General features: G+C 40.2%; 2 protein-coding genes across 4 annotated transcripts; one reads left to right on the top strand and one right to left on the bottom strand.

Annotated features, from left to right (window-relative positions):
- Window positions 1–3,552: 3,552 nt before the first annotated feature.
- On the bottom strand, window positions 3,553–5,544 carry xcr1a.1 (chemokine (C motif) receptor 1a, duplicate 1). 2 transcript variants are annotated; one of them, XM_027290524.1, is made up of 3 exons: window positions 5,320–5,544; window positions 4,517–5,055; window positions 3,553–4,423 (listed from the first exon to the last, which is right to left on the bottom strand). In XM_027290524.1, the coding sequence occupies exons 2-3, from the start codon at window positions 5,043–5,045 to the stop codon at window positions 4,029–4,031; spliced, it is 924 nt and encodes a 307-aa protein (XP_027146325.1). In that variant the 5' UTR covers window positions 5,046–5,055; window positions 5,320–5,544; the 3' UTR covers window positions 3,553–4,028. The 2 variants fall into 2 exon arrangements, with proteins under 2 accessions (XP_027146325.1, XP_010728524.2); XM_010730222.3 differs by having other exon boundaries at window positions 3,553–5,055; window positions 5,320–5,542.
- A 2,260-nt stretch (window positions 5,545–7,804) lies between these two features.
- fyco1a (FYVE and coiled-coil domain autophagy adaptor 1a) lies at window positions 7,805–23,674 on the top strand. Of its 2 annotated transcripts, none has more exons than XM_010730223.3 (18): window positions 7,805–7,882; window positions 9,419–9,533; window positions 10,286–10,392; window positions 10,726–10,851; window positions 11,179–11,285; window positions 11,721–11,864; window positions 11,949–12,042; window positions 12,171–14,675; window positions 15,255–15,347; window positions 16,517–16,635; window positions 16,725–16,892; window positions 17,695–17,847; window positions 17,962–18,191; window positions 18,576–18,717; window positions 20,127–20,219; window positions 20,314–20,524; window positions 20,943–21,052; window positions 21,968–23,674. In XM_010730223.3, exons 2-18 carry the CDS (start codon window positions 9,473–9,475, stop codon window positions 22,041–22,043), a joined length of 4,539 nt encoding a protein of 1,512 aa, XP_010728525.3. In that variant the 5' UTR covers window positions 7,805–7,882; window positions 9,419–9,472; the 3' UTR covers window positions 22,044–23,674. The 2 variants fall into 2 exon arrangements, with proteins under 2 accessions (XP_010728525.3, XP_010728526.3); XM_010730224.3 differs by having other exon boundaries at window positions 7,818–7,882; window positions 9,422–9,533.
- Window positions 23,675–23,746: the final 72 nt, after the last annotated feature.

The following is a 23,746-nucleotide window of genomic DNA, read 5'->3' as shown; positions in this document are numbered from 1 at the left end:
ACTACTTCTTCTTCTCTTTATATGCAGCTCTGCACGAATACTCCACTACAATTCAAAAGGAAATATTTAACTTCTTACTACAATTATTCTACAGCTTTAGTTATCAGTTACCTGATTAATTAAGATTTTTACATTCAAACAAACAAAAATGAGCTGTGTGTGTGTTTGAATGCAAACAATGTAAGATTTATTGCTCATCACTCGCAGTAGTCGAGTTGTAAAATGAAACCAGGGGGGATGGTGAATTTTTTCATTTATGTGATATATTTTCCAATGGGGGGGTTTGTATTTCTTAGATGCAATTTCCTGCATTCTAGTCAATTTTAGGGTGACTTGCTAGACATGGCAAATCCTAAATCCCATCTGATTCATAGCTTGCATTCTCGGTTGCATGGCCTGCACAAGACAATACTATTTATCGGAAAGAAACGATAACCACTTAACTATGTACATCATGTCATTCACATCTTTTTTAAACATATATGTTGAAATGTTGAAACATTTTAAATATCTTTATTTGTGAATGTGCTCAAATATTTTTCTTAAACACAATCTTTGTGTATGTTTTTAACATCTTTTTAAAACACATTTTAACATTTTTGTGTGTTTATAAACATATTGAAATACATTTAAACACATTTTTGTTAAAAAATATCCTCACTAAAAAAGAAACACAATTTAAGGAGGAGGGAAGAAGACTTCGAGTTTTAAGACGACGCAATGTTTGAAACAAGCGGTATTAAAAGAATTTGTGTGTGTATACTATATATATATGTAAACATTTATAATCATCACTTTAAAAGTTACATCATTGTTTTTGGTGCCTGTTTGTTTCCCAGATATATTAGTGTGTGTGTGAATGGGTGTATAAGAGACATTAACTTGAAGAACTTTGTAGAAAGGCGCTTTATGAAGTTCAGTCCATTTCCTTGTATTAGTTTACACACATCCAATATGGCGGCGAGGTCGACGTACGATTCAGTGCTCAATGCGGCGTCTATGCTGCTAAGGCTAAAACGACACAGAGTGTGGATCCTGATTGGCGGATTTTGATGATTGACACCTGTCGACCAATCAGAGTCAGGGGAATCGATAGTACCGCCCACATTCACATTTGACCCACCAATGACGATCCAGAATGAAGTAAACTCAAAGGTGGCATATCTCAGCAAGAGGTCTCACTTCACTGTCAAAGCCTCTTTGTCTTTATGTAAACAACCAGGAGCTTCGTGACTGATTCAAACTAAAGGCCAACTCACACCGGACGCGGAACGGAAGCGGAACGGAAGCGGAACGGCACCGCCGCGGTCACCGTAGCAAATAGAATCCAGTCTAGTCAATGAGAGCACTCACACCGGGCGCGGATCAGAAGCGTCCCAGAAGCGGCTCTCCGCGCCACGGCGCGAGCTTTCCGCAAGATTTCTATTTCTTCCGCGAGCCGCGGCTGAACCTCGTAAATTTCAACAGAGCACTGCGCACCAGACAGGAAACCGGGCCTTGAATCAACGTAATAAACTTCCGCCCCCTTTCAAAATAAAACACAATACTCAGTTCATGTAGCTTTTTACAACTTCACATCAACGTGACGTCATGACCGGTGGCACCAGGTGATCAAAGATCGATCAAAGGGTCTCAACGAGAGACTAATTGTTGAAGTGGAACAACACACAATAATTTATGACACAACAGATGCTTTTTATAATCTCCTCCACGTCGGAGAAGCAAAGTCAGCTGTTTGTTGTTGTTGTTTTCTTTATACACAGTTTATCGCGGGGTCTCGGCTATGTCCAGGATTCTCGCGTGATCTCGTGATCTCGCGTGAATACGGCCGGCTCCATAGACATATATACATGTATATATGTCTATGGCCGGCTCGCTCCGCTGCCGTTCCGCTGCTGATCCGCGTTCGGTGTGAGTCCCGTGTAAAGCAGAGACAGAGCAGGAGACATTAGCAGAGTTTCTTCGCTGGAATAGAACTTTTGATCACAAAACAACAAAGATAAGACATACTGTGTCGTTTTGTGGATTTTTTTTTTTTTTTTTGCAACTCGTTTGGGGCTAGCTTGCCGAGTTTTCATCGCACAGTGATGAGACACAGATCTTTGTAAGATATAGTTATATTTTTTCCCCCCGCCGCGCCTCCCCTGAAGTCCCCTGGCGCCCCCCAAGGGAGGCGCGCCTCACACTTTGAAAACCGCTCTCATAGGTAATAGACTGATTATCATAAAGCCCCCCTAAATGTCGAATGGTAATTCTATTTCCAGTGTTAAATAGAAGTAATTTCCACATGCATTGATAAAATGCCACAAGGGATGGAAGAAGGGATGCCAATTTTAGAAGAGGGATGATTTTGACCATTTTTTCCTCCAGGGGGGGATGCCATCCCCCGCCATCCCCCCTCAACTCGAGTACCAGGCTGCTCCAACAAGTCTCTTAGGACTTTGCAGCTAATTCAGAATGCTGCTGCACGTGTTCTGACAGGAACCAATGTCAGAGATCACATCTCTCCCATTCTGGCTTCCTTGCACTGGCTACGGTCAGGCACCATCTTATCTAAAAGAGCTCATAGTACCCCTCTAGAACACTGCACTCTCAGGATGCTGGGTTCCTTGTGGTTCCTGTAGTGTCCAAAAGTAGATTGGGAGCCAGAGCTTTCAGCTATCAAGCTCCTCTTCCGTGGAACAAACTACCATTCTGGGTTTGGGAGGCAGACACAGTCAACACCTTTAAGAGTAGACTTAAGACTTTCCTTTTTGTTAGAGCTTATAGCTAGGGCTGGCTCAGGTCATTACACCGCTGGGCTAAAATGAAGGAGCTGATAGAATACTTGTGTAGTAATTAACTATATAGGCACCATCCCCACTGTAACTCTGATGAGGGCAAGCGGTTACAGATAATGGATAGATGGATGAACTATATAACAAAATATAAATAACTGGCAGTAACATCAATAACAAACAGTAGAGGGCAGCAATATGCTTCTAAATCAGTGCCACCCCCAGTGTTTCCTTTTTTTATCATTGAGTAAACTGACAACCCCTGTCTAAGTGACATATTTTATGGATATTTTATATTATATTCAGTGCATGACAATATATGTTGGGACAAGAAACACCTTTACCAAGGAGACAATCCATGAAGACATAAAATGTTATAAGGTTTAGAAGCAATACAGAGCTACACACTTGCAATAAGATCAGAGCAATGTTCAAGCTGGCTGACAAAGAGAAGTAGAAAACAGAAACATGTATTTATATCTATATGTAAGTAATGTACGTGACTGGACAAAGGAAATCTGAGAGACTGACAGTTCACCCTTGCCTATGAGTGAAAGGTATTTCAGGGGTCACAAGCAGAGCCAATTTAGATCAGTTTTGTGGTTACATGTGTGGTTGCAGCTGTGTGTGTGCAATGTGAGAAAGAAAGGGGAATGTTTCAGATGAACTACACATTACAACATGTCTTCTGGTCAGATTTGAAAATGCAGTTCAAAATTAATTTAAATTTCTTTTACTTTTACATTTACAAAATAACTTATCAGCTGAACAAAAGTGAGCATAGTTTTTATTACACAGAGACAATAAGAAATGCATACAAATATGTTTACATTGCTCTCTACAGAGTGGGACTTCATTGACGTTTGTCCATTAAATTCTATTCTACACTAACCTGAACCTAAACCTGTACAGCAGTAAGTGATGACTCAGCCTCACAAACATGAGGATGAGGGATTTTTTAAATTAATGCTAAATAATTTTGCACTGTCTTGTTACAGTGACTCCTCTGCCACTGCAACTAATTATTAATATATTTACATGCCCTTAAAAAACGTGACCTCCTGTCATTGACTATATTTATGAAACAATCTGAGTCACATCCTATACAACAGAGGTTTAACACAGACACACACACAGCAATAAACAGAAAAAGATATTGAACTGAATTTACAAATTTACATAATACACACTGGATTTTTTAAATCAGTAGTGCAGCAATACATGCAAGAAACTTATAATCTTAAACAGCAATTAATACATTGATCCACGTGAGAAGGTTTGCAATCTAACCTGCTGTTCTTCGACTGGATTTTGACGATTGAACACTTGATGCAACATTGACTTCAAATGTCTCCTAAACTTCACACCAACAAATGCATAAAAGACAGGGTTCAGGCAGCAGTGGGAGAAAGCAATAAGGCGGGACACATAGTATGCATAGTCAATCTGGATGCTTATTTCACATTTATCAAATGGTGGAACCACATTGTCAGCTAAATTCCTCAGAAAAATGAGCACATTGTACGGCACCCAACCAAGGAAGAACACAGCCACGATACAAAAGACTAACTTGACTGCTCTGTTTTTTGTGTGAGATCTTGTTTTCCTGATTCTCCTCAGTATTCGAATGTAGCAAAAAGCCATCACTGCAAAAGCAACCAAGAAGAAAATATTCTGTTGAGAGGTACCAATTTTTTGCCACAGGGAAGAATTGTAGTCACAGCCCACGGAGTGCTCACCCTTGAGGGGGATTGAGACAATGGAGCTATAGAGCAGGGAGGGCATGGCTGCTCCAATGCTGATCATCCACAGTAGGAAAGAGAAAAAAATCCCGATGTTGATGTTGTGTGTGTTCAGTCCAGAGAGTGGATGGACCACAGCCAGATACCTGTAGACAGTCATGATGGTCAGGAAGAGGATGCTGCTGTAAAATCCAGTGAAGAAGACAAAAGACACGATTTTGCAGAGAGTCTCTGAAAACAACCATCCCCATATGTGGTAAATTGCCCAGAAGGGAAGGCCGGTGGTGAAGACGAGGTCAGAGATGGCCAGGTTTAGAATGAAAATGTTGGTGAGAGACTTGAGGTTTTCGTATAACGCCAGAATAACAAGGACAAGGACGTTTCCGATGATGCTCAGTATAATCACAACCGAGAAGAAAATAGGAATGACAATGGATGTGAATCTGGCCACCTCACCTTTTTCACAGACTTCATCCTCATAGTCAGTGTCATAGTCATGTTGACTTTCATTTGAAGAGTCATTCATCGCTGTTAAACTGGAAAAAAAAAATAGAGGCTTAGTTGATGCATTACTGTAGGTTTTTCACATCCTTATACTTCAAGTGATTGATTTCAGAAATGTAATTGTTTAATGTAAATAGAGTAGACATAGGAGGGATTATAAGAGTAATAATGATGAAGGTCTTTTTACAATCACAGTATACTGAAAGAAGATGCACATCATGACAGGTTACACTGAAATGCCTTTTATGAGCATAATAATGAGCCTAATAGCATGATAAAGCAAAAGCTGGACTTACCTCTTGCTTAGTGGGACAGATATGTTGGTGGATGTGATGCCGTCTGTCTACTCAGTTGAGAGGAGTTGCTTTAACCTTTTCATAGGTTGTGTTTTCTGTTCCTGCTTCTGATACTAACCAGACTTGTTTTTACTAGGCTTTGCCCACAGCACAGGTGGACCTGTGGTTGTTGCTGTTTATTTGGCCCATATCTTTCAGAAGGAACTTCTGAACGTGCCAACTTCTACTTGTTAAAACCAAACAAGAAATTCTAAACTCAAATAGAATTTTTTAATAGAACTTATAGAACAGATAAGAGAACCACCATATATGACCATGTGTTGCCACATGAACTGGGACCATTCTCCAAAAGAAATCTTAGAATCGAATGTCTCAAAATCTGGGCAAGTAAAACTAAAAGTGCATGGCTGGATAGAATTTGTGATAATGGGAAAGGATATGTGTGTTTTTACTTAGGGTGAACGACTTATAATGAAACTTTTAGAAATGAGAAATAAAACTTTATGGTCTCCTGCAGCAATGTATGGTTGTACTTTCATAACACACAAGCACAAACAAAACTTCCTAGTATAGTATGGTCAACCTTCAAAAACACTGGATCCTATATTTTCAATTAGAGCCTGCCTGCGTGGATACTCATGCCTTTGAAACTCTAGGCCACCCACTGTAAAATGTGCATATGAAATGTATAGTCTTCAAGTCTGAACTGAGATTTCAGGTGTTTTCACAGTGTTGACAAAGCTCTTCCAGAGCCACAGAAAATATCACATTATTCTGATTCAAAAAATGCCATTTAAAATGCACATAATCACATTCAGAATAAGGGAATATTTGCAAAAACAGTTTCAACATTAGATATCTTGTATTTGTACTGTATACATTTGAGCATGTTTTACAGTATCCCTAAAATCAGCATGGCTTAAAAAAAAGAGGCCTTACTACAGCCATTACTACCTTACTACCTTACAGCCTTAGTACCTTACTACTACCATTGATATAATAATAATAACGACAATAATAATAAAGTTTATTTATATAGTACCTTTCAAAACACAGTTACAAAGTGCTTTACAAGAAAAACACAATAAAACAACCCACAAAAACAACAATAACAAAAGGTTGCTAAACAATGCTAAACCACATACTGCATCCTTCACAATGTCCTGGCTTTGCAGGAGAAGAGTCCGGGTGCTCACCTGGCCTGCCTGCAATTCAGACTGTTCACCAACAGAAAATCATTGGCACCTCATAAAATGAAAAATCCAGCAACGAAGGCCCAGGACTGTTGAGCAGCTAGAATCCAGCATTAGACAAGAAATGGACAACATTCTTCTCCCAAAACTCCAACAAGTGATCTTCTCACTTCGCAGACGAGGGGATGCTATACAATGGTGAACATCGCTCTGTTTTCTGAGATCTGCAAATCATTGTATGATGTTTTTTTTTTACATTTTACACAGTGTCCCAACTTTTTTGGAATTGGGGTTGTAATTTGGACCGTTGGACAACTAGGAAGGAAGCATCTGAGTATCTCAGGGAGTGAGAGGGGACACAGAATCAGAATCAGAATCAGAATCAGAAATACTTTATTAATCCCCGCAGGGAAATTGTTTTTGTTACAGCAGCTCCCAAACGGTAAGTGAGATAGTAAGTGATAGCAAGAAAACAATAGCAAGAAAACAAAACTTTAACAGTATACACCTATACGATATCCTATTTTAACACTATGTACACATGTATAAATAACAGTTAAATAAAACCAGTAACAGTAAAATAAAAACTAAGTAACAGTGAACTATGCAATATGTAAATCTAAAACCTTATAAAGAATTTAGTCTTTGAGAGACTGAGACTACAGAGAATACACTGATTGTTTAAAGTGCAGTATGCATGTGTGGAAGATTTCACTTATGTATTGCACAAGCCAGTTCGATGGCTACTGGACTTGACTTGGAGTGTCTGATATTTTGAGGGAGGAGTTGTAGAGACTGCTGCTCACAGACAGGAAAGACTTCTTGTGTCTCTCTGTGGAGCATCTTGATACCAGCAGTCTCTGACTGAAGGTGCTCCTGAGTCTGTCCAACCCCCTTATGGAGTGGGTGGGAGTCATAGTCCAAGTTGGGTTTTATATAAATAACAATAACAAATATCACAATACACTATGTATGATATATGATGGACTTAAAATCATAATTTCGTTTGTATGGTGGACAGATGTAGAGTTGCATTAAATATATTTGAAAGCTGTGCAGTAGTAAAGTAAATTAATTTAATTTAATTTTTATCCAAATTATTCTGATGCTGTCAAATCAACAAAAAACCACCGAGAAGTGGGACAAGTATTCAAGCCTGTCACTGATCACATGACACCTCTGTTTACTCCAAACGATCCAGTTTTAAGGTCCCGCCTACCAGCCTCGTAGTCATTGGTCCGAGGGCTTACATGTCGCTCTGTGATTGGATGACACGACGTCAATCACCACACGTTCAACCTTTTTGTTAGGACGCAATAAAAAAAAAAAAACGACCTGGGTTGTTATGGACTTGAGCCATATCTGTAAAAGTATGTCAAAGTCGTTATTCTCTTCTTCTTCTTCCACAGACAACTGTCTAGAAACACGTCGGACTGTCTTAAATTATCGTTTGTCGCTCATGTCACGGTTGTTGTTGTTTTTTTTAAAAAAATGTCCGTCAAAGTAGCGCCGAGTTAAAGCTAAATATAACGTCTGTGAGACAGCTGCAAAAGCACAAAAGTCGTCTGTGAAACCTCGAGCTGCCAGATGTGTGTTAGTGCCTGTCTTTATTTGACGTTTAAAAGTGTTATCACCGCTGTAGGAGTTGATAGTTTAGTGTTTTAAAACTGTTTCAACTGTTGAACTCTCGTTAACCCAGTTAGCTGTGAGCTAACGGTCAACTGTAATCTCAACGTCAGATCATAAACTGGCTTTGCCGCGGTGTGCAGATGTAATGAAGTCTCACACTGACACGGTATAACCGCTTTTATAACGCTATAATGAGGTGTCATAACAATATACTTATTCCCGACACATACGTGGTTTGTTTACTTCCTCATAGCTCACCAACAGGAGGTCACAGGAGGTGGAAGCTGTGACACTAGCACGTCCACAACATCCACTTTACCAGTAGCACCTGTAATAAACACTATGAATGAATCAAATTCAATTTTTACTCACTCGTTACTTATGGTAATCTCGAATTTGTGGTGTGTGTTTTATGGACGCTGGAGTTGAAGCCTGTGTGTTTTGTACACACACACACACACACACAAGTAATCTAATATGCTGTATATTATAATACATTTAAATGACCATTTGACATAATCCTAGCCACTGTGGTTATATGAGAGCATGGGAAGCACATTTCTCCTGCTAGCTTTGCAGTAAACACAGTATTTCTTTCTTTTAAGAAGAGATTTTTTTTGGCCTTTTCAAGCTTTATTTTTGATAGAGACAGATAAAGAGCAAGAGCAGCAAAGGGCCACAGGTCAGATTTGAACCCTGGACTGCTGCTGAGCCTTCGTACATGGCACGGATGCTCTACCAACTGAGCTAATCAACACTACCTAAACACAGTGTTTCTTGCAAGAAAGTACTTGCAGTTTTTCCTGACCTAATGATTTAATTTGTTGCTCCTATAGTGATCACGGTGTTGTTCAGTTCCCCCATCTGGGATCATTACTTTTCAGTAACTCAAATTCCTGTTCGTTATCTCATCCATAAATTATTAATGTATTTTATCGTTGCAGCTATATAAGAACGCAGTCAGATTTGTTGTCGTTCAGGAGAGTGTGATTGAATGTTGCACAAAGAAAGATGCATAGTTTGACGTGTAATAATAAAAGATTACAGTTGAATAGTTGATCGTTTTTTTATACAGTGTATCGGATCAAAGAGCATATGTGACAGACTGTTATCTAGAACTACATTTTCTGCACAGAAATGGACAATTACCCGTTATGAAACTTTCACTAATGTGTCGCACATTTGCATGTTCCTATTTGTGTCTCTGAGAGAGTACAGTATGTTGGAGCATTCATGGTAATCTTTTGTTCCTGACTGCTTCTGATTCTCTGATTCAGCAGACTGGATGTGACCTTGTGACCCCTGGTTGCCAGGGAGAGAGCGGTGGGGCCATGGCTGTTGGGGCTACAGTCGGGGAGAGCCAACTCCAGAGGATTATCAGAGATCTGCATGGTACGTCAGCTTTATGTGTGCGTGCCATTTTGTGCGAATGTGTGTGAATAGATTGGCTGCGGCCAGTTGTTAGCTGACATGGTGTGACCGAAGAGAAGAGAAAGAAGAGGTAGAAAGGTTTGCCAGAATGTCATGACCTTACTCTCAGTGGCAAGTCTGAAAACAATCGTTATGTCTGGATCTATCTGACATCTCCTGCTCATCAAATCATTTGGGAAAAACGTGCATCCAACCTCACATCCCTGTAGTAAGGGTGTGGTGGAAGCTTCTGTCAACATGCAGCGAGACAGAAAGTGCATACTGAGGGTGCACCCATCACAGGTGTCCTTTCAGTTTTTGCGATGGATACGAGGCAAGTGGTTGATTTACAGACTAGATGTGCTTGAAGAGGGTGGAAGGATGTGTGAAAGGATTGAAAAGAAGTGTTTTTGTGTGTGCAAGATATGAAAATATTACAGAAATCTTGTTTATTTGCTTCTGTTTTGATTAGATTGATTGTAGATGTCACTTCTCTTCTTCGCTTCATAATAACAAATTTCTTTTTGCTTTTTTTGCATCTTCCCTGCCCTGATACATTTTCTGAAAGAAGTCTAGCTCTTCATTTCTTTGCTGCCTAAAACTATTTATTATATTATATGTGTATCTTTAAGATATATGTGTCCATGTCCACCAAGTAATATTTGATTATGTAGTACATTTTTTTTTTTTATTAATCCCTGGTAATTTTTCATGTTTTGAACTATGAATTTCAGAGGCTGTTTCAGAGCTTGCAAAGGAGTACAGGGAAAGTGGGGAGCCAATCACAGATGACAGCACCAACCTGCACAAATTCTCCTACAAATTGGAATACCTGCTACAGGTGTGATTTTGGTTATATTGTCACACCTGACCCAGTGAATCCCAATTACTGAAGAAGGATGGGAATAAATAAATAATTAATGATTCCTAAATAAAATACTGCTATTTAAAATGTGATTTCTGCTCATACAATAGGAACATTTTCCTTAATATATGCATGTACGATGATTTATTCATTTGTTGTTTGTGATTATTTGTTCCAAAATCGATAACTGTTTGGAGAATGACTCTTCAAATTGCTTAATTTCCTTCTCATTTTATTGCTAAAAAAATGATCCATGTTCAACCATTGTTGTTCTAACTGTATCTTCTTTGCATATCTATCTATCCTCAGTTTGACCAGAAGGAGAAGACCACATTTCTTGGAACAAAGAAGGATTATTGGGATTACTTCTATGACTGTCTGGCTAAGATCAAAGGTGCCAATGATGGCATCCGCTTTGTCAGATCCATCACGGAGGTATGAAGATTTTTTTATTATTGTTATTGTGCACTGATCACACACTGATCAATAGTAACAGCAGATAACCCCTTAAACCACATGTCACAACAGACCAAATAATTTACATGTTTTAATATTGCTGTTTACAAATCAGTGCTTCTGAAATATGAACACATCTAAGAAATCAGTTTAGGTCTTGGCACTGATGCGTTCATCACTGTAACATAGCAACATGTTTTTACATCGTGTTTTTATTTGTTTGTCTTCTTTTTTCTTTTTAATTTTATAGAATTAGTTGACAATAAAAAGCTCTGTGTGAGACCATATCTTCTTTTACTTTCATAGCTGAAGACATCTCTGGGGAAAGGACGAGCATTTATACGTTACTCCCTTGTACATCAGCGACTAGCTGACACCCTGCAGCAGTGCCTTATGAACCAGAGAGTCACCAGGTAGAGTTGTCAAAACACAGCTGTCTCCTTTGTCGTTTAGATTGAAACACTTTTACCACAAATAGGCAGGTTAGGTGTGGTGACACTAATGAAACTGACATATATGTCATTTCCTTATCTGTGCTTTAAAAAAAACAAATGCTGATGTTCTGTTGTGATGTTTTACTTCATCTTTCTGTTAAATGGTACTACCGTTTTCATTCAGTCAAAATATGTGTGGAGCCCTGCTTGTAATCTAACAGGCATACATTGGCCACGTAATGCAGTTTGTTTTAGAGGAATTTCTGCATTTCCTGATTTAGAAGTGAATTTCTTATCAAGGTCATAATATTATATTAAACTTCCTTTTTCAGCCACTATTATTGTATTGTATTGTAGTATGCTTATGGTTCTGCTATTTCTAGTGAAACCTTTACCTCATCTCTCATCCCGTAGTGACTGGTACTATGCAAGAAGCCCCTTCTTGAAGCCCCACCTTAGTGTTGATATAATCAGTCACCTGTACGAACTTAATGAGGTCCAGTTTGATGTGGCTTCCAGAGGTCATGATCTTGATGCTTCCTGGCCCACTTTTGCACGGTAATTGACAACACAAATCTTAGATAAGCAGCAAGAAATTATCAGAGAAATAATACAGTTGGCATTTCTTTTTTCGATCAACAGGAGAACACTGGGAGGTGCAAATTCACCTGGCCACTTCTGGAAACCACCCAGTCGCAGTTCCAGTATTAACAGTCTAGCTAGCACCTACTCCCAGGTAACTCACATATGTCTCAAATAACATCCTGTCATTTCATCACAATTTTAAAATCATAATACAATGTTCTTCATGTTTCCTGTGTTTCTTTCTTTCCTCCTTCTTTGGTTTCCCTTGCAACCATCTAGCAAGCACATGAGTTCCCATCTAGCCCTGACTATGGTCAAGGTCTGATGAATGACCTGAACGAGTCTCTGCCTGCCTGTAGAGAAGATGCCAGCACAGTTGAAGACCTTCGCCTGGAGCTGGACCAGTCAGAGCTGAAGCAGCGAGAGCTCCTAGATAAGATGCAGCAGCTGGGCGATGAGGCTGCTGAGCTAAGGAGCGTAGTTGTAGAGCTCCAGAGGCAACTGGATATGTCCCTTTCTGCCCAAGAAAAGCAGCAGGGCCTGCAGGGTGAACTGAAGGCTGTTCAAGGGAGAGAGGAAGCACTGTCCAGAGAGGTGGAAGTGTTCAGAAATAGGGAAAAGGCCAGGAAGGCTGAACAACAACTGCTCCAGGAAAAGCTGGCAACTGCTGAGGGGAAGAACATAGAGCTCTTGGCCAAGTTGGACGGAGTTCTGAATGAGAAGGGCCAGCAGGCAACCAGTTACTTTGATTCAGCTCAAAAGATACATGAATTGCTGGACAGATTAAAAGAGGCAGAGAAAGGCAAGATGGAAGCTGTAGCTGAATTAGAGGAGAAGAAGAGAGAGGCTGAGAGGCTAGAGGATGAGCTGAGAGTCAAGGAGGCATCTGCAAGGGATGGTGAAACAAAACTGGAAGCATTAGTTGCATCTGCATCTGAGGAGAAGACCAAGTTGGAGGCAAAAGTAGAGGAACAGTGCGGTGCCCTTGATAAGCTGCAAGGGGCCTTGACTTTGAGAGAGAAGGAGGCGAGCAACCTACAAAGGCAGCTGCAGGACCTCCAGAGATCTCTAGATGAGAAGGAGGAAGAGGTGGAGGACGTGAAGAGGAGGGCACACCAAGATAAAGATGAAATGCAGAAGCATGCTGATGGCTTAAAGGAGTCTCTAGAAGCACAAGTCACCGCCCTGAAGGAACAGCTAAAGGGGAAAGAGACAGAACTTACCTCCAGCTGCGAGACTCTACAGCAGCTAGAATCCAAGAACCAAAGCCTGACCAAAGAGAAGGACAAACTGACCACTAACATTGTTGAGCTGGAGAGTAACGTCAAAGAAAAAGCAACGAAGATAGAAGACTACAAGACGCAGTGCGCCAATCTCATGGAACTAAATGAGAAACTGCTGACTACAGTGAAGAGGAATGAGGAGCTGAAGAAGGAGATGGCAGAAAACAGAGTGGTGCTTGAAAATGAATTAGCAGCTTTAAGGGCCTCTGAAAAACAGCTTCGCAGCCAGCTGGATGACACTAAGATGACAGTGGATGAAAAAGAGAAGCACTTGCGTGAGGAGAATCGCAAGCTGGATGAGAGTCTGCAGCGAGCCACCATGGCCACAAAGGTTTCAGAGAGCACATCAAAGCGTCTAGAGCAGGAGAACCAGAGTCTGAAAGAGGAGCAGGACACTGTGAAAGCAGCTCTTAGCCGCATGCAAGCTGATCTGAAGGGTGTTTATGAGCAGATCGGAGAGCTGGAGAAGAATTTAGGAGCTTCACGCAAGAATGAAGCAACCCTCCAAGAACAGCTCCAAGCCAAAGAGGCCCAGCTAGAGAGTAAAGAGAAGAATCTTGTTGAGTTGCAGTCTAGATTAAAAGCTTTGGAGGCCAGGGAGAAGGAGCTTCAGATTGCCAAAGCTGATGTAGAAACAACCTGTGCTAAACAGACAGCAGTGATTGAAAGGATTACCTCTGAGAGGCAGGCAATGAAGAAATCTCAGTTGGAGAGGAGCGCAGTCCAAGCAAAGGAGAGCCAGGAAGTAACGGGCAAACTGACTGTGGTTGAGGGCCAGTTGGAGGTAAGCATGAAAGAAGTGTCCAGACTCCAGGCAGAGATCCTGGACCTCAGGGTGCAGACAAAGAGGTCTGAGGAGGAAAAGTTAAAATCACAAGCACAGCTGGAGGTTACAGAGGCCCAAAGAAATGAGCTCAGGACACTGACAGAGCAGCTCAAATCTCAGACAGAGGCCCTGAATCAGAGGCACATCACAGAGCTCATGGAGTATAAAAAGAAAGAACAGGCACTGATTGAACAGCGTGACAGAGAAGTAGCTTCTCATGCCGAGTTGGCTATCTCTGTGGCTGCCATCCGAGCAGAGCTCTCCAGCCTCAAGGCAGAAAATGACAGACTTGCCACAGAGAACAGCGAGATACGTGAGGGCCTACATAGGGCAAACACAGAGATGGCGGAGCTGGGGATGACCATTTGTAAGCTTAGTGCAGAAAAAGAGGAGGTCAGAGAGCATTGGGAAGGGGACACTGCCAGGATTGAAGAGCTGGAGAAAGAAGTGGAGCGAATAGAAGAGACCATGACAGAGCTACGGTTGGAAAATACCAAACTAAAAGAGGAGTTAGCTGAGAAAGAGGGACTTCCGGAGTCCGTTGTGGAGCTCCAGGAGCAGCTGGAAAAGTCCAGGAACCAAGTGCAAAGTGCCAAGGACTCCAGCCGAGAGGAGGCAGAGGCCATCAGGTTCCAGATGAGCTCAGAGAGCATGAATCATCAGGTCCAGATGAAGGTGAATTAGTCAGAACCATAATGTCATATATTACACTGTGGAAATAAAATGCGTTCCTGTTATCTCAGTTGTGCCCACATTGTGATCGGAACTCAATAGGTAAATTAGTTATGCAGAGCTGGCTGACTCATCAATAGACACAGCCATGAATGAACGGCATTTATTTATTTGAAAGGGAAGTCTTGTTAGCGACTGCTACTACCTGCAGCTTTTTCCAGTTTCCAAATTTTGCTCAGACATTCATGGTCCCCAGAGAATTAAACCTAATGACTTAGGTGAGTTTTCATCTAGTGCCACCATCAGGTCAAAATTTAATTTTCAGTACTTTGGTTTATGACTAAATACCTGCAAAACTAATGAGATTCCCATCACCTTTGGCTTTACTTTGTCTGTAGTGCTAATTAGCAAATATTAACATGGTAACACTCTGAATTAAGTGGGTAAATCATCTCTGTAAGTCGCTTTGTATAAAAGCGTCAGCTAAAAGCTTAAAGAGCTGCTTTTCCTTAGCTCCTAGCATGGCTGTAGACTCGTCTTATTGTTTCTTTCTTCTTCTTTTTTCTTCCTTTCACATTTCAGAGTGTGAATGAGCAGCTGGACAAGGTGAGAGCCCAGCTGGCGGAGGAACTGAAGAATGTGTCCAGTTTGAAAGCCAAAGTGTCTGAACTAGAGGTCTGTATCTTTAAAGCTTCACGTACAGTGATTTATGATTTATATTGACATACTAAGTAGATACACGGTGGTGGTAGTTTTATAATCTTTGGAGGGTACATTAGAGAAAAATAGTGTTATATAAAAATACGTGTCATCAGAAGAAATATGTATATATCACATATTTCTTCTACTTTTTCAAGTCTAAAAGAATCTTTGTATGATGAAGAGAAGACTTTTTTCAAGTCTAAAAGAATCTTTGTATGATGAAGAGAAGACTGTAGATAGATCTCAGTCAAAAGTGCACCAGAAGCTTTACTTTAATTAGTGGATTTGTAAAACAGGTGGAGAAAAGGAAACTATGTACCACATGGGACATAATAACAGCATATTATTTGTTTAGTGGTCATTAACAGTAGGTGATTATATGAGAGAATTTTTCTCGGTCTCAGTTTATAATGAGACACCTTGATTGCTTGAATAATTTTCTTTGATTGCAGAATGTAGAATACATGAATAATTCATTGCAGTGTACTGATCTTAATACAATCAATGAAATTGCTTTGAGATAATTTTTCATCACTGGTTTGGTGTGTTTATAATAATAGGATTTGATTTTGAGGGATGTTTTTAAGATTTAATTGAGATTGGGTCACTCCAAAAGCTGATTTTACTGAATTACATGTTTCTATATGTTCTTTTTTGTTATATACAATCCAGTCCAAAAAAGTTGTGACACTGTAAATGTCAATGTCTGAACTTCATTATTTTTTTCTTTGCAAATATAAACTCATCCTGAATTTCCAAAAATTCCAACAGTCCAACAGTTTAAGAATTTAGGGATTTCACTATCTACAATCTATAATATCATTGAAAGATTCAGAGAACCCAGAGAAATAAGGAAGGAGCTAAATACTCACGATCTACGACCCCTCAAGAGACACTGCATTAAAAACCAACATGATTGTATAAAATGTGGTACTACATAGGTTCTGAAATCATGGATGTCGTGTCATGCAAGCTAAATTTTGTTTTGCATAGCATCCCAACTTTTGTAAGATCTGGGTTAGTGTATACTACTTCATCATCGTGTTAAACGTAACTGAGACTAATTGAAGAACAAAAAAATTATTGATAAAACTTCTTGTACTGATGGGTATTTTTGTGTGTTGTTATAATGTTCATTAAAGGCAGTGAATGAGCAGTACTTGCAGCTAACCAGCGAGAAAGATGCACACATCACAAAGACAGAAGAAACCATTCTTGAGGGTGAGCGCGAGATTCAGCAACTGAGAAATGCTGTAACAAGGTGCGTTTATGTACCAGTGTTACCTGTAAATTTCATCTTGTGATTAAAAAAAAAGCTTATTTTTATTTTCCTTTCACCTACTTCTTCAGTGCCGAAGAAGCACATTTGGCTATGCAAACAGCCTGCGAGGAATTGAAGCAGAAACTCAACAAAACAGAAGCTGACAAACAAAACCTGTGCCTGACGATGGCTGCAGAGATCGACGACCTCAACAGAACCAAGACCAACCTTGAAGAGCGGCTTATTGAGCTCATAAGGTCCGACCTGTCTCTATTTAGTACAGTTGTCAGAAGCATTGCAGGCTCTTTGAATGTCTGTCGCCTTGTTATGTTTGTTTGCTGCCTGCTTTTGAGAGTCCCACTGGGGAGTGTGTGTTTTGAATTGGTTCTTCCAGGAAGAGCAGTTCTCTTGTTATACTTGACATTGACAGGGGAAATTAGTCTTGAGCTGCAGGATCAGGGGAAAAAGCTTCTTTGAATGCTGAGATAATTTACTGAGAACTTGTCTGACAGGGACCTTGACGGAGAAGGGAGACACTACTGAATAGAACACTTCAGTCGCATTATACACTCAACTCCGTTGGGATAAGCCCACATGATTTTAGTCTTTCTACTTTTGTATTATGCATGCCTTCTCTGTTATCTCAGTTGTCATATCATTTGGGGAAATGAGGCTGCTCCCTGTGGCAAATGTATCCAACATGTTAATTTAACATTACAGTTCAGTCCAAGTACACAACGTAATAAATTTGTTCAGTCTTCGAAGATCATGAAGTAAAAAATATACTATACGTTCACAGATAACATCACAAGGTTAGTCAGGTTTATTTTACAACATAGCTGGCTTCCACATGCCTCCAGAGCAGCTTTGAACTATGCAGCATCAAATGTTTTAACACCCAACAGAGCGTGATTCTAAACAATAATTGTGTGAAACTGAACCATGTGAAAATAAAAACAATTTCCAAAATTTAAATTTGGTCACAGGATGAGATTTGTTAAGACGGCACAGAATGACACTAAACCTCCATGCATTTGTCTCTTTTGTGCATTACATCAGGGATAAAGATGCTCTGTGGCAAAAGTCAGACGCCCTGGAGTTTGAGCAGAAACTGCGAGCAGAGGAACGCTGGTGGTTAGTGGATAAGGAGGCCACGCACTGCCTCAGTTGTCAGGGCCAGTTCACCTGGTATCTGCGCAGACATCACTGCAGGTGGGCTTTGCTTTCTCGTAAAGGAAAATATCAAAAATGGGTTTTAGTAACAAAATTATGGGTCTATTATGAATGACACTGCCTTTGTTTTTTCATACATTTATCATGTTTTAGGCTTTGTGGTCGCATCTTCTGCTACTACTGCAGCAACAACTTTGTGTTGACCAAGCAGAGTGGGAAAAAGGAGCGCTGTTGCGGGGAGTGCTATACCCAAAACAGTGCGGTGGTGGAAAGGTTCACAGAGGCAGAGCTGAGTCCATCAGACACTCAGCCTCCTCCACCTGGAGCTGGACCTCAGCCACCTCCTGAACGAGCCCCATATAAACCCATGCCCAGGGTAACAGGTGAGAGGCAATCTGTGAAGAGAAGCACATGCTAACCTGACCACTGCACCTGTAGCCGAAGGTTTATCAGAATTTTTTTTACTGTAGGTAAACTGAGAAGCAGAAGTGAAAAAACTGACTTCATCGTATTGAGGAACAAGGACAGGAACCATTACCATAGAATTATTTTTTGGTAGACAAAAGGGGAAGACTGCGACATTTCACACAGTTTCACTGTTTTGCTTTTAGTGTGTGATTTAAGGTATATTTTTGTTGTGGATAATCACAAACAGAAATTTCAAACATGACTTTTTGTTCTATACTGTAAATGCATGTTTTTGCATGTCATGGTCCAGTTGTCCAATAATAATTCCTTATAATAAATCCTATTATTTTACCTTCCAGTTTCAGATCCCAGCAACAGATCTGAAGATGGAGTTTTTGACATCATCACAGAAGAGGAAGTGAATGGCGTCTACGACAGTGACACCAACTCCCAGACAACAGGAGGCTCCCAGGAAGGAGAACAAGACCAACATCCACACATGTGAGTGTCATTGAGTCTATGCAGGGACAGAGCAGAGGGATGCGGTAGAGACCTGGTTCAGACAGTAGTTCTCTGAGTCAGTATGAGACTGTGCTATGGCCAAACGGTCACAACACGAGATCACCACAGCAGCTCAGTGCTGATCTCCTGAGTTTTAAAGATATAACTCCTTGGTGGGTTACACCAGTACATCGACATCTGCAAGTGACAACTGCATGCAGTGCTTTCATCAGACTGGCTAATCAGAGCATGTCACAAGTCAAGAGTAACATATCACGTACAGTACAGTCGTCCCTCGCTATAACACGGTTCACTTTTCGCGGACTCGCTGTTTCGCAGATTTTTTTAGTGTAATTTTGCATGCTTTATTTTACAGCATACTGTACAGTATGAACGCGCATTGTGTTCTGTATCCTAAATTGGCTAAGGGAGAACCGCACATGTGTTCTGCGTCCTGATTAACTAAGGGAGTACTGTACAAAATGCGTGTAAAAAGCTGTATAAAAGTGTGTGGTTAGGGGTTTTACGGCCTGAAAACATGTATAATAATTGTAAAACTTACTTTGCGGATTTCGTTAATTGCGGGTTATTTTTAGAACGTATCCCCCGTGATAAACGAGGGACCACTGTATATAGTGCTGGATGATTTCAAACACAAAAAAGAAGATATGGGATAAGGGAAATTTAAAAAAGCCAATAATGATTTGGCTTTTGTCCCGATTGCCATCTTGTTTCTACGTCAACTTTCAAAGATGGGAAGTAAAATTAGGAAGGGAACTAGTGTGTTTTATCGTCATTAAATGATAATGGAACAATGTATCAGTTCTGCCTCTATACTGACCTGTATCATTTATTTACTAAATAACAATAGATCATTGGAGGCATGACCCATTATCTAGAATATACTTACTGTAAATATCCCACCACTGCTCTTTAAAAGGCCAACAAATGCAGGCTTCTCTCAAATAAAGGAGAGGACCTGTTCTTTACAACAACAGCTTCACTTTCCTCACCCCCAAGAAGCCACCAGCCTTGAAGGAAGGTGGCCTCGTGGGTAACTTGAACCTAAATTATGACGATATCTGTCTAGTGCGTTTGTTTCTACTGCAGAAATAATGTAATGGCCATGAGTTGTGTTCAGTGTCCCAGAAGAGAAAAGTCCCTTTTCATGCCGTACGAGTTCTGTGAAATGCTATTTAGTGTGGATAAATGTTACCAGCGAAACACTGATCCAGCGAGTAACTGCAGAAATAGTGGACAGTGAAAGTCAACCAAAGAACATTACACTGGGATACTTGTATTTTTGTAGTTAAAGCATTATAGCGAAGATGAGCGTTTTGCTCTGAATGAAACAGATGAGTTACATAAACTGGAAAGAAAAGGTCATTGTCTGTGTCTGAATTTTGCAGAGGCACAGGAGACGTGAGCCCTGATGATCCTGAAGAACATGTTCCTACTGTTCAGGATTCAGAAATTTACCTTCTCAAATCAGGAGAAGTCACGTGAGTCTTGACTTTGGCGTATTTGATGTGTGTCACTGATGAGCCACTTTGTGTTAGTAGCACTCTATTAAAAATTCTATTGTTCGCATTGCAGGATGGCTGTCTCTCTCAGCGTTGATGATATTTCTCAGTTTGGCGATGGTTCCAGGGAACTCTTCATCAAGTCCAGCTGTTACAGTGTGATAACTGTTGAAGTGTGTGACAGCGGGCAAACCATCAGCTGGATTTTTTCTTCAGAGCCAAAGAGCATCTCCTTTAGCGTGGTTTACAGGGAGTCTACTGATGCTCAGGTGGAACAATCAAAGGTAGATGTGTGTATTTTTATGTTTTTGCATCAAGAACATTGTGTTGTAAGATCCAGTCCTTGTACGTCTGAAAGTATAAACGCCCAGGAAGGCAATGTGGTTGCCCTAATTTAAAATGAAAGTACATGATAAGGTTGAAGGGAAGGCTTTTCAGTCGTTAAAAACTGTAGCCCTTTCAGAACACATAATGACTCAAAAGTTATTACCAGACACAATGGACTGACCGTGTGCTTGCTTTTACATGGACCCCCTCCATAGAAGTGGTCTATTTGCTTGGTCTTTCAAATATAACTGAATGCAGAAAAACACTGCAGGTTGCCAGTGTTGTAAAGTGTCTTAGGGGAGATTTGTTATACGCCCTCTGCCTCACCTGTACATTGAGTTTCACTTCAGACCAATGTTTCTGTTCTTCTCTCAGGTCCTGATTCCTCTGACTCGCTGCAATTCCCATAAAGAGACAATTCAGGGACAGCTGAAAGTCCGACACCCCGGCTTCTACATGCTCGTCTTTGACAACTCTTTCTCACGGTACGGAACTCCTGGCACGAAGAATTCTTGTCCTGACCCTTCCTCTTACTTGTGTGTGTGTGTGTGTGTGTTTGACCTTTAAAGGCTCATGTTAAATAGTCGTTAGTACACCCCTGCCATCATTTAAAATGACTCTCAAATAAAATTCAGCTGTTCTGGTAGGATTTTCCTGGCATTTTCTTAGTTCCATCTTAGAGCAAAAGCCATGGTCCCCATAGAGCTACCAAAGCATCAGAGGGTCTCATTGTTGAAAGTTATCAGTCAGGAGAAGGGTACAAAAGAATTTCCAAAGCATTAGATATACCATGAAACACATGAAGGAAATATGGCACAACAGTGACATTACCAAGAACAGGACGTCCCTCCAAAATTGATGAAAAGACGAGGAGAAAACGTACTGTACTGGCTGTGTACTACATGTGACAACAGTCTCCCGTATTCTTCATATGTTTGGGCTGTAGGGTAGGGTGACAAGATGGAAGTCTTTTATTACATCCAAGCCCGGCTCCATTTTCTAGAAAAATACATGAAGTCTCCCAAAAGCACGTGGGAAAATGTGTTCCAAAAAAAAAAAAAATGTGTTTGGGGCAAAAACAACTCGGCACATCACCCAAAGAACGACGCACCCACAGGGATGCATGGTGGTGGCAGCACTATGCTTTGGGGCTGTTCTGTTTAGCTGGAAACTTGTTCAAGGTGGAGGGAATTATGAACATTTCCAAATAGTCAGTTTTGGCACAAAAGCTTCCATTAGAAAGCTGAAGATGAAAAGGAAATTCACCTTTCAGCACAACAACACGACCATCTTTTTCCCCCTAAAAGATTTCAGTTTGTTTGTCAGTTGAATTGTTGTTGAGTTTAATTGTTTCGGTTAATGTGATTGCAGTCCTTTGATCTGAAACCCTCTTCCACCAGGTTTATCTCCAAGAAGGTCTTCTACCAGCTGACCATGGAGAAGCCCATAATCTATGATGGAAGTGACTTTCCCTGAAGCTGGATTACACACACTCCCACAGAGGCGTCAGCATGATGTCACTGTGACAGCTAGAGGGATACTGGAGAGTCTGAAGCTGGCAATTCAGTGACTGTTTTTATTTTTTCTTGCTCATTTGCTCCCAAAAGCTGTTTTTATCCAAGTATTCAAAAATGTATGTCTTATTTAACTCTGTGGTTTTAATGTTTTGAGGTGTGCTCATGCCCAAGTGAAGAGCTGGACGGAAGGGGTTATAGAAAAGTAAGATAAATGTTTATCCAAGTTTTATCAAGTTTTTTTTTTTAGTTTTTTTTTTGAAAAGGATACCAAGTAATATTCATAACATTAGTTCAGCTAGGTTTAAATGAGTGAGTTGGTAAAATGTCTCATTTTATTTCTTTCTGTAATGTTTGTTGGTATTTTATTAATTTTGGTTTGACCTCTGTTTTCCTAAATATGTTGTCATGTTTGGGAATGCAGATTGCTGCAACACTAGAAGTAAAAAAAAATATGATTTAAAAAAACAAAAACAAAACGGTTGACAGAAGACAAATATTTATCTGCAAAACTTCTCTATGAAGACCCAGGAAGGATTTTAGACATCTGCAAAAATAATGGCCAGTTTCAAGTGACTTTTTAATCAAATGGCCAAAAGAGGCAAAGAAAGTGCAGACGAGTGGTTTGCCTGTGGCTTGTTTATTAATTGACTTGCCTGTGTTTGCACTTGGCCAGTGCAGGAAGGAAACAATACAATAATTAGCAACTGGCCTGGAAACATATAGAGTCTGTTTAATAACGAAGCATATGCACTTTGGGCAAATCTCAGGAGTGGGACATAAAATTGTCCTCCAGTGGTGTCCTAATTTTATGTTTTTGGAGAACACTTTCTGTTTAAGGAGACCTACAAACCAACTTTCTCCATCCAGTTTAAAGTATCTAATCAAGCTGATTGGCTGCACTTACACAGGCTGACCTTATGTGTCATTACAGTGACATTCAGTATATTAGTAATTGTCAGCTGACAAGCTACTGTACTTTCAAAGTGCCTTTTAACTCTGATTGCCAGGATCAAAATATGCACAATATTATGTATTTCAATTAATTCAGTTGAAATTATTTTTCAGTTTGGATTTCATCTGTATCTCTGAACTCTTTTTGTCACATGTATAGATAACCCTCAGCACTGTACACTCTCAGTGATCAAATGGGTTTGATTATCATGTGCTGTTTATTGTTTTGTTTTTTTTATAGCTAAGCAATAAGAAAAAAGCGAGCTTTGTTACTTTGGGACACAACCATTCACTACTTAATGAAGCAAGGGCTTATCTCTATGCTGCTTTTGTAGAGATCTGTTTGTGTTTCACACTCAGATCTCTGTTATATTTTTGATCTGTGTAAATTGGTGCAATTTGTATGCAAAGCCTCATGTTTTCTCTACCGAGCTGCACTTTGTGATAATTATTTTATAAGTTTACATGATCTTTGTCAAAGAATTCACACAGGGAACGATTTTTGCTACTTGCTGTTTTTGAAAGATAATTTTAGAGGAGTAAATGCATAAATCATCATTACAAACACTCAGCAATAAATCTGTCAAACATCCAGCGAACATGAATAAAACGTGAGAGTGGTGATCCTTCTGACATTCACTGATCTGTGTCTGATTCAGTGCGAACGTCAGAACAAGAAGACTGACACATTATCGCTTTGTGCTGCTTTAA

Source organism: Larimichthys crocea, chromosome XVII, assembly GCF_000972845.2.
Source record: "Larimichthys crocea isolate SSNF chromosome XVII, L_crocea_2.0, whole genome shotgun sequence".
NCBI lineage: Eukaryota > Metazoa > Chordata > Actinopteri > Sciaenidae > Larimichthys > Larimichthys crocea.
Note: the sequence above shows the minus strand (reverse complement) of the source record. Positions and strands in the feature narration are given on the sequence as shown.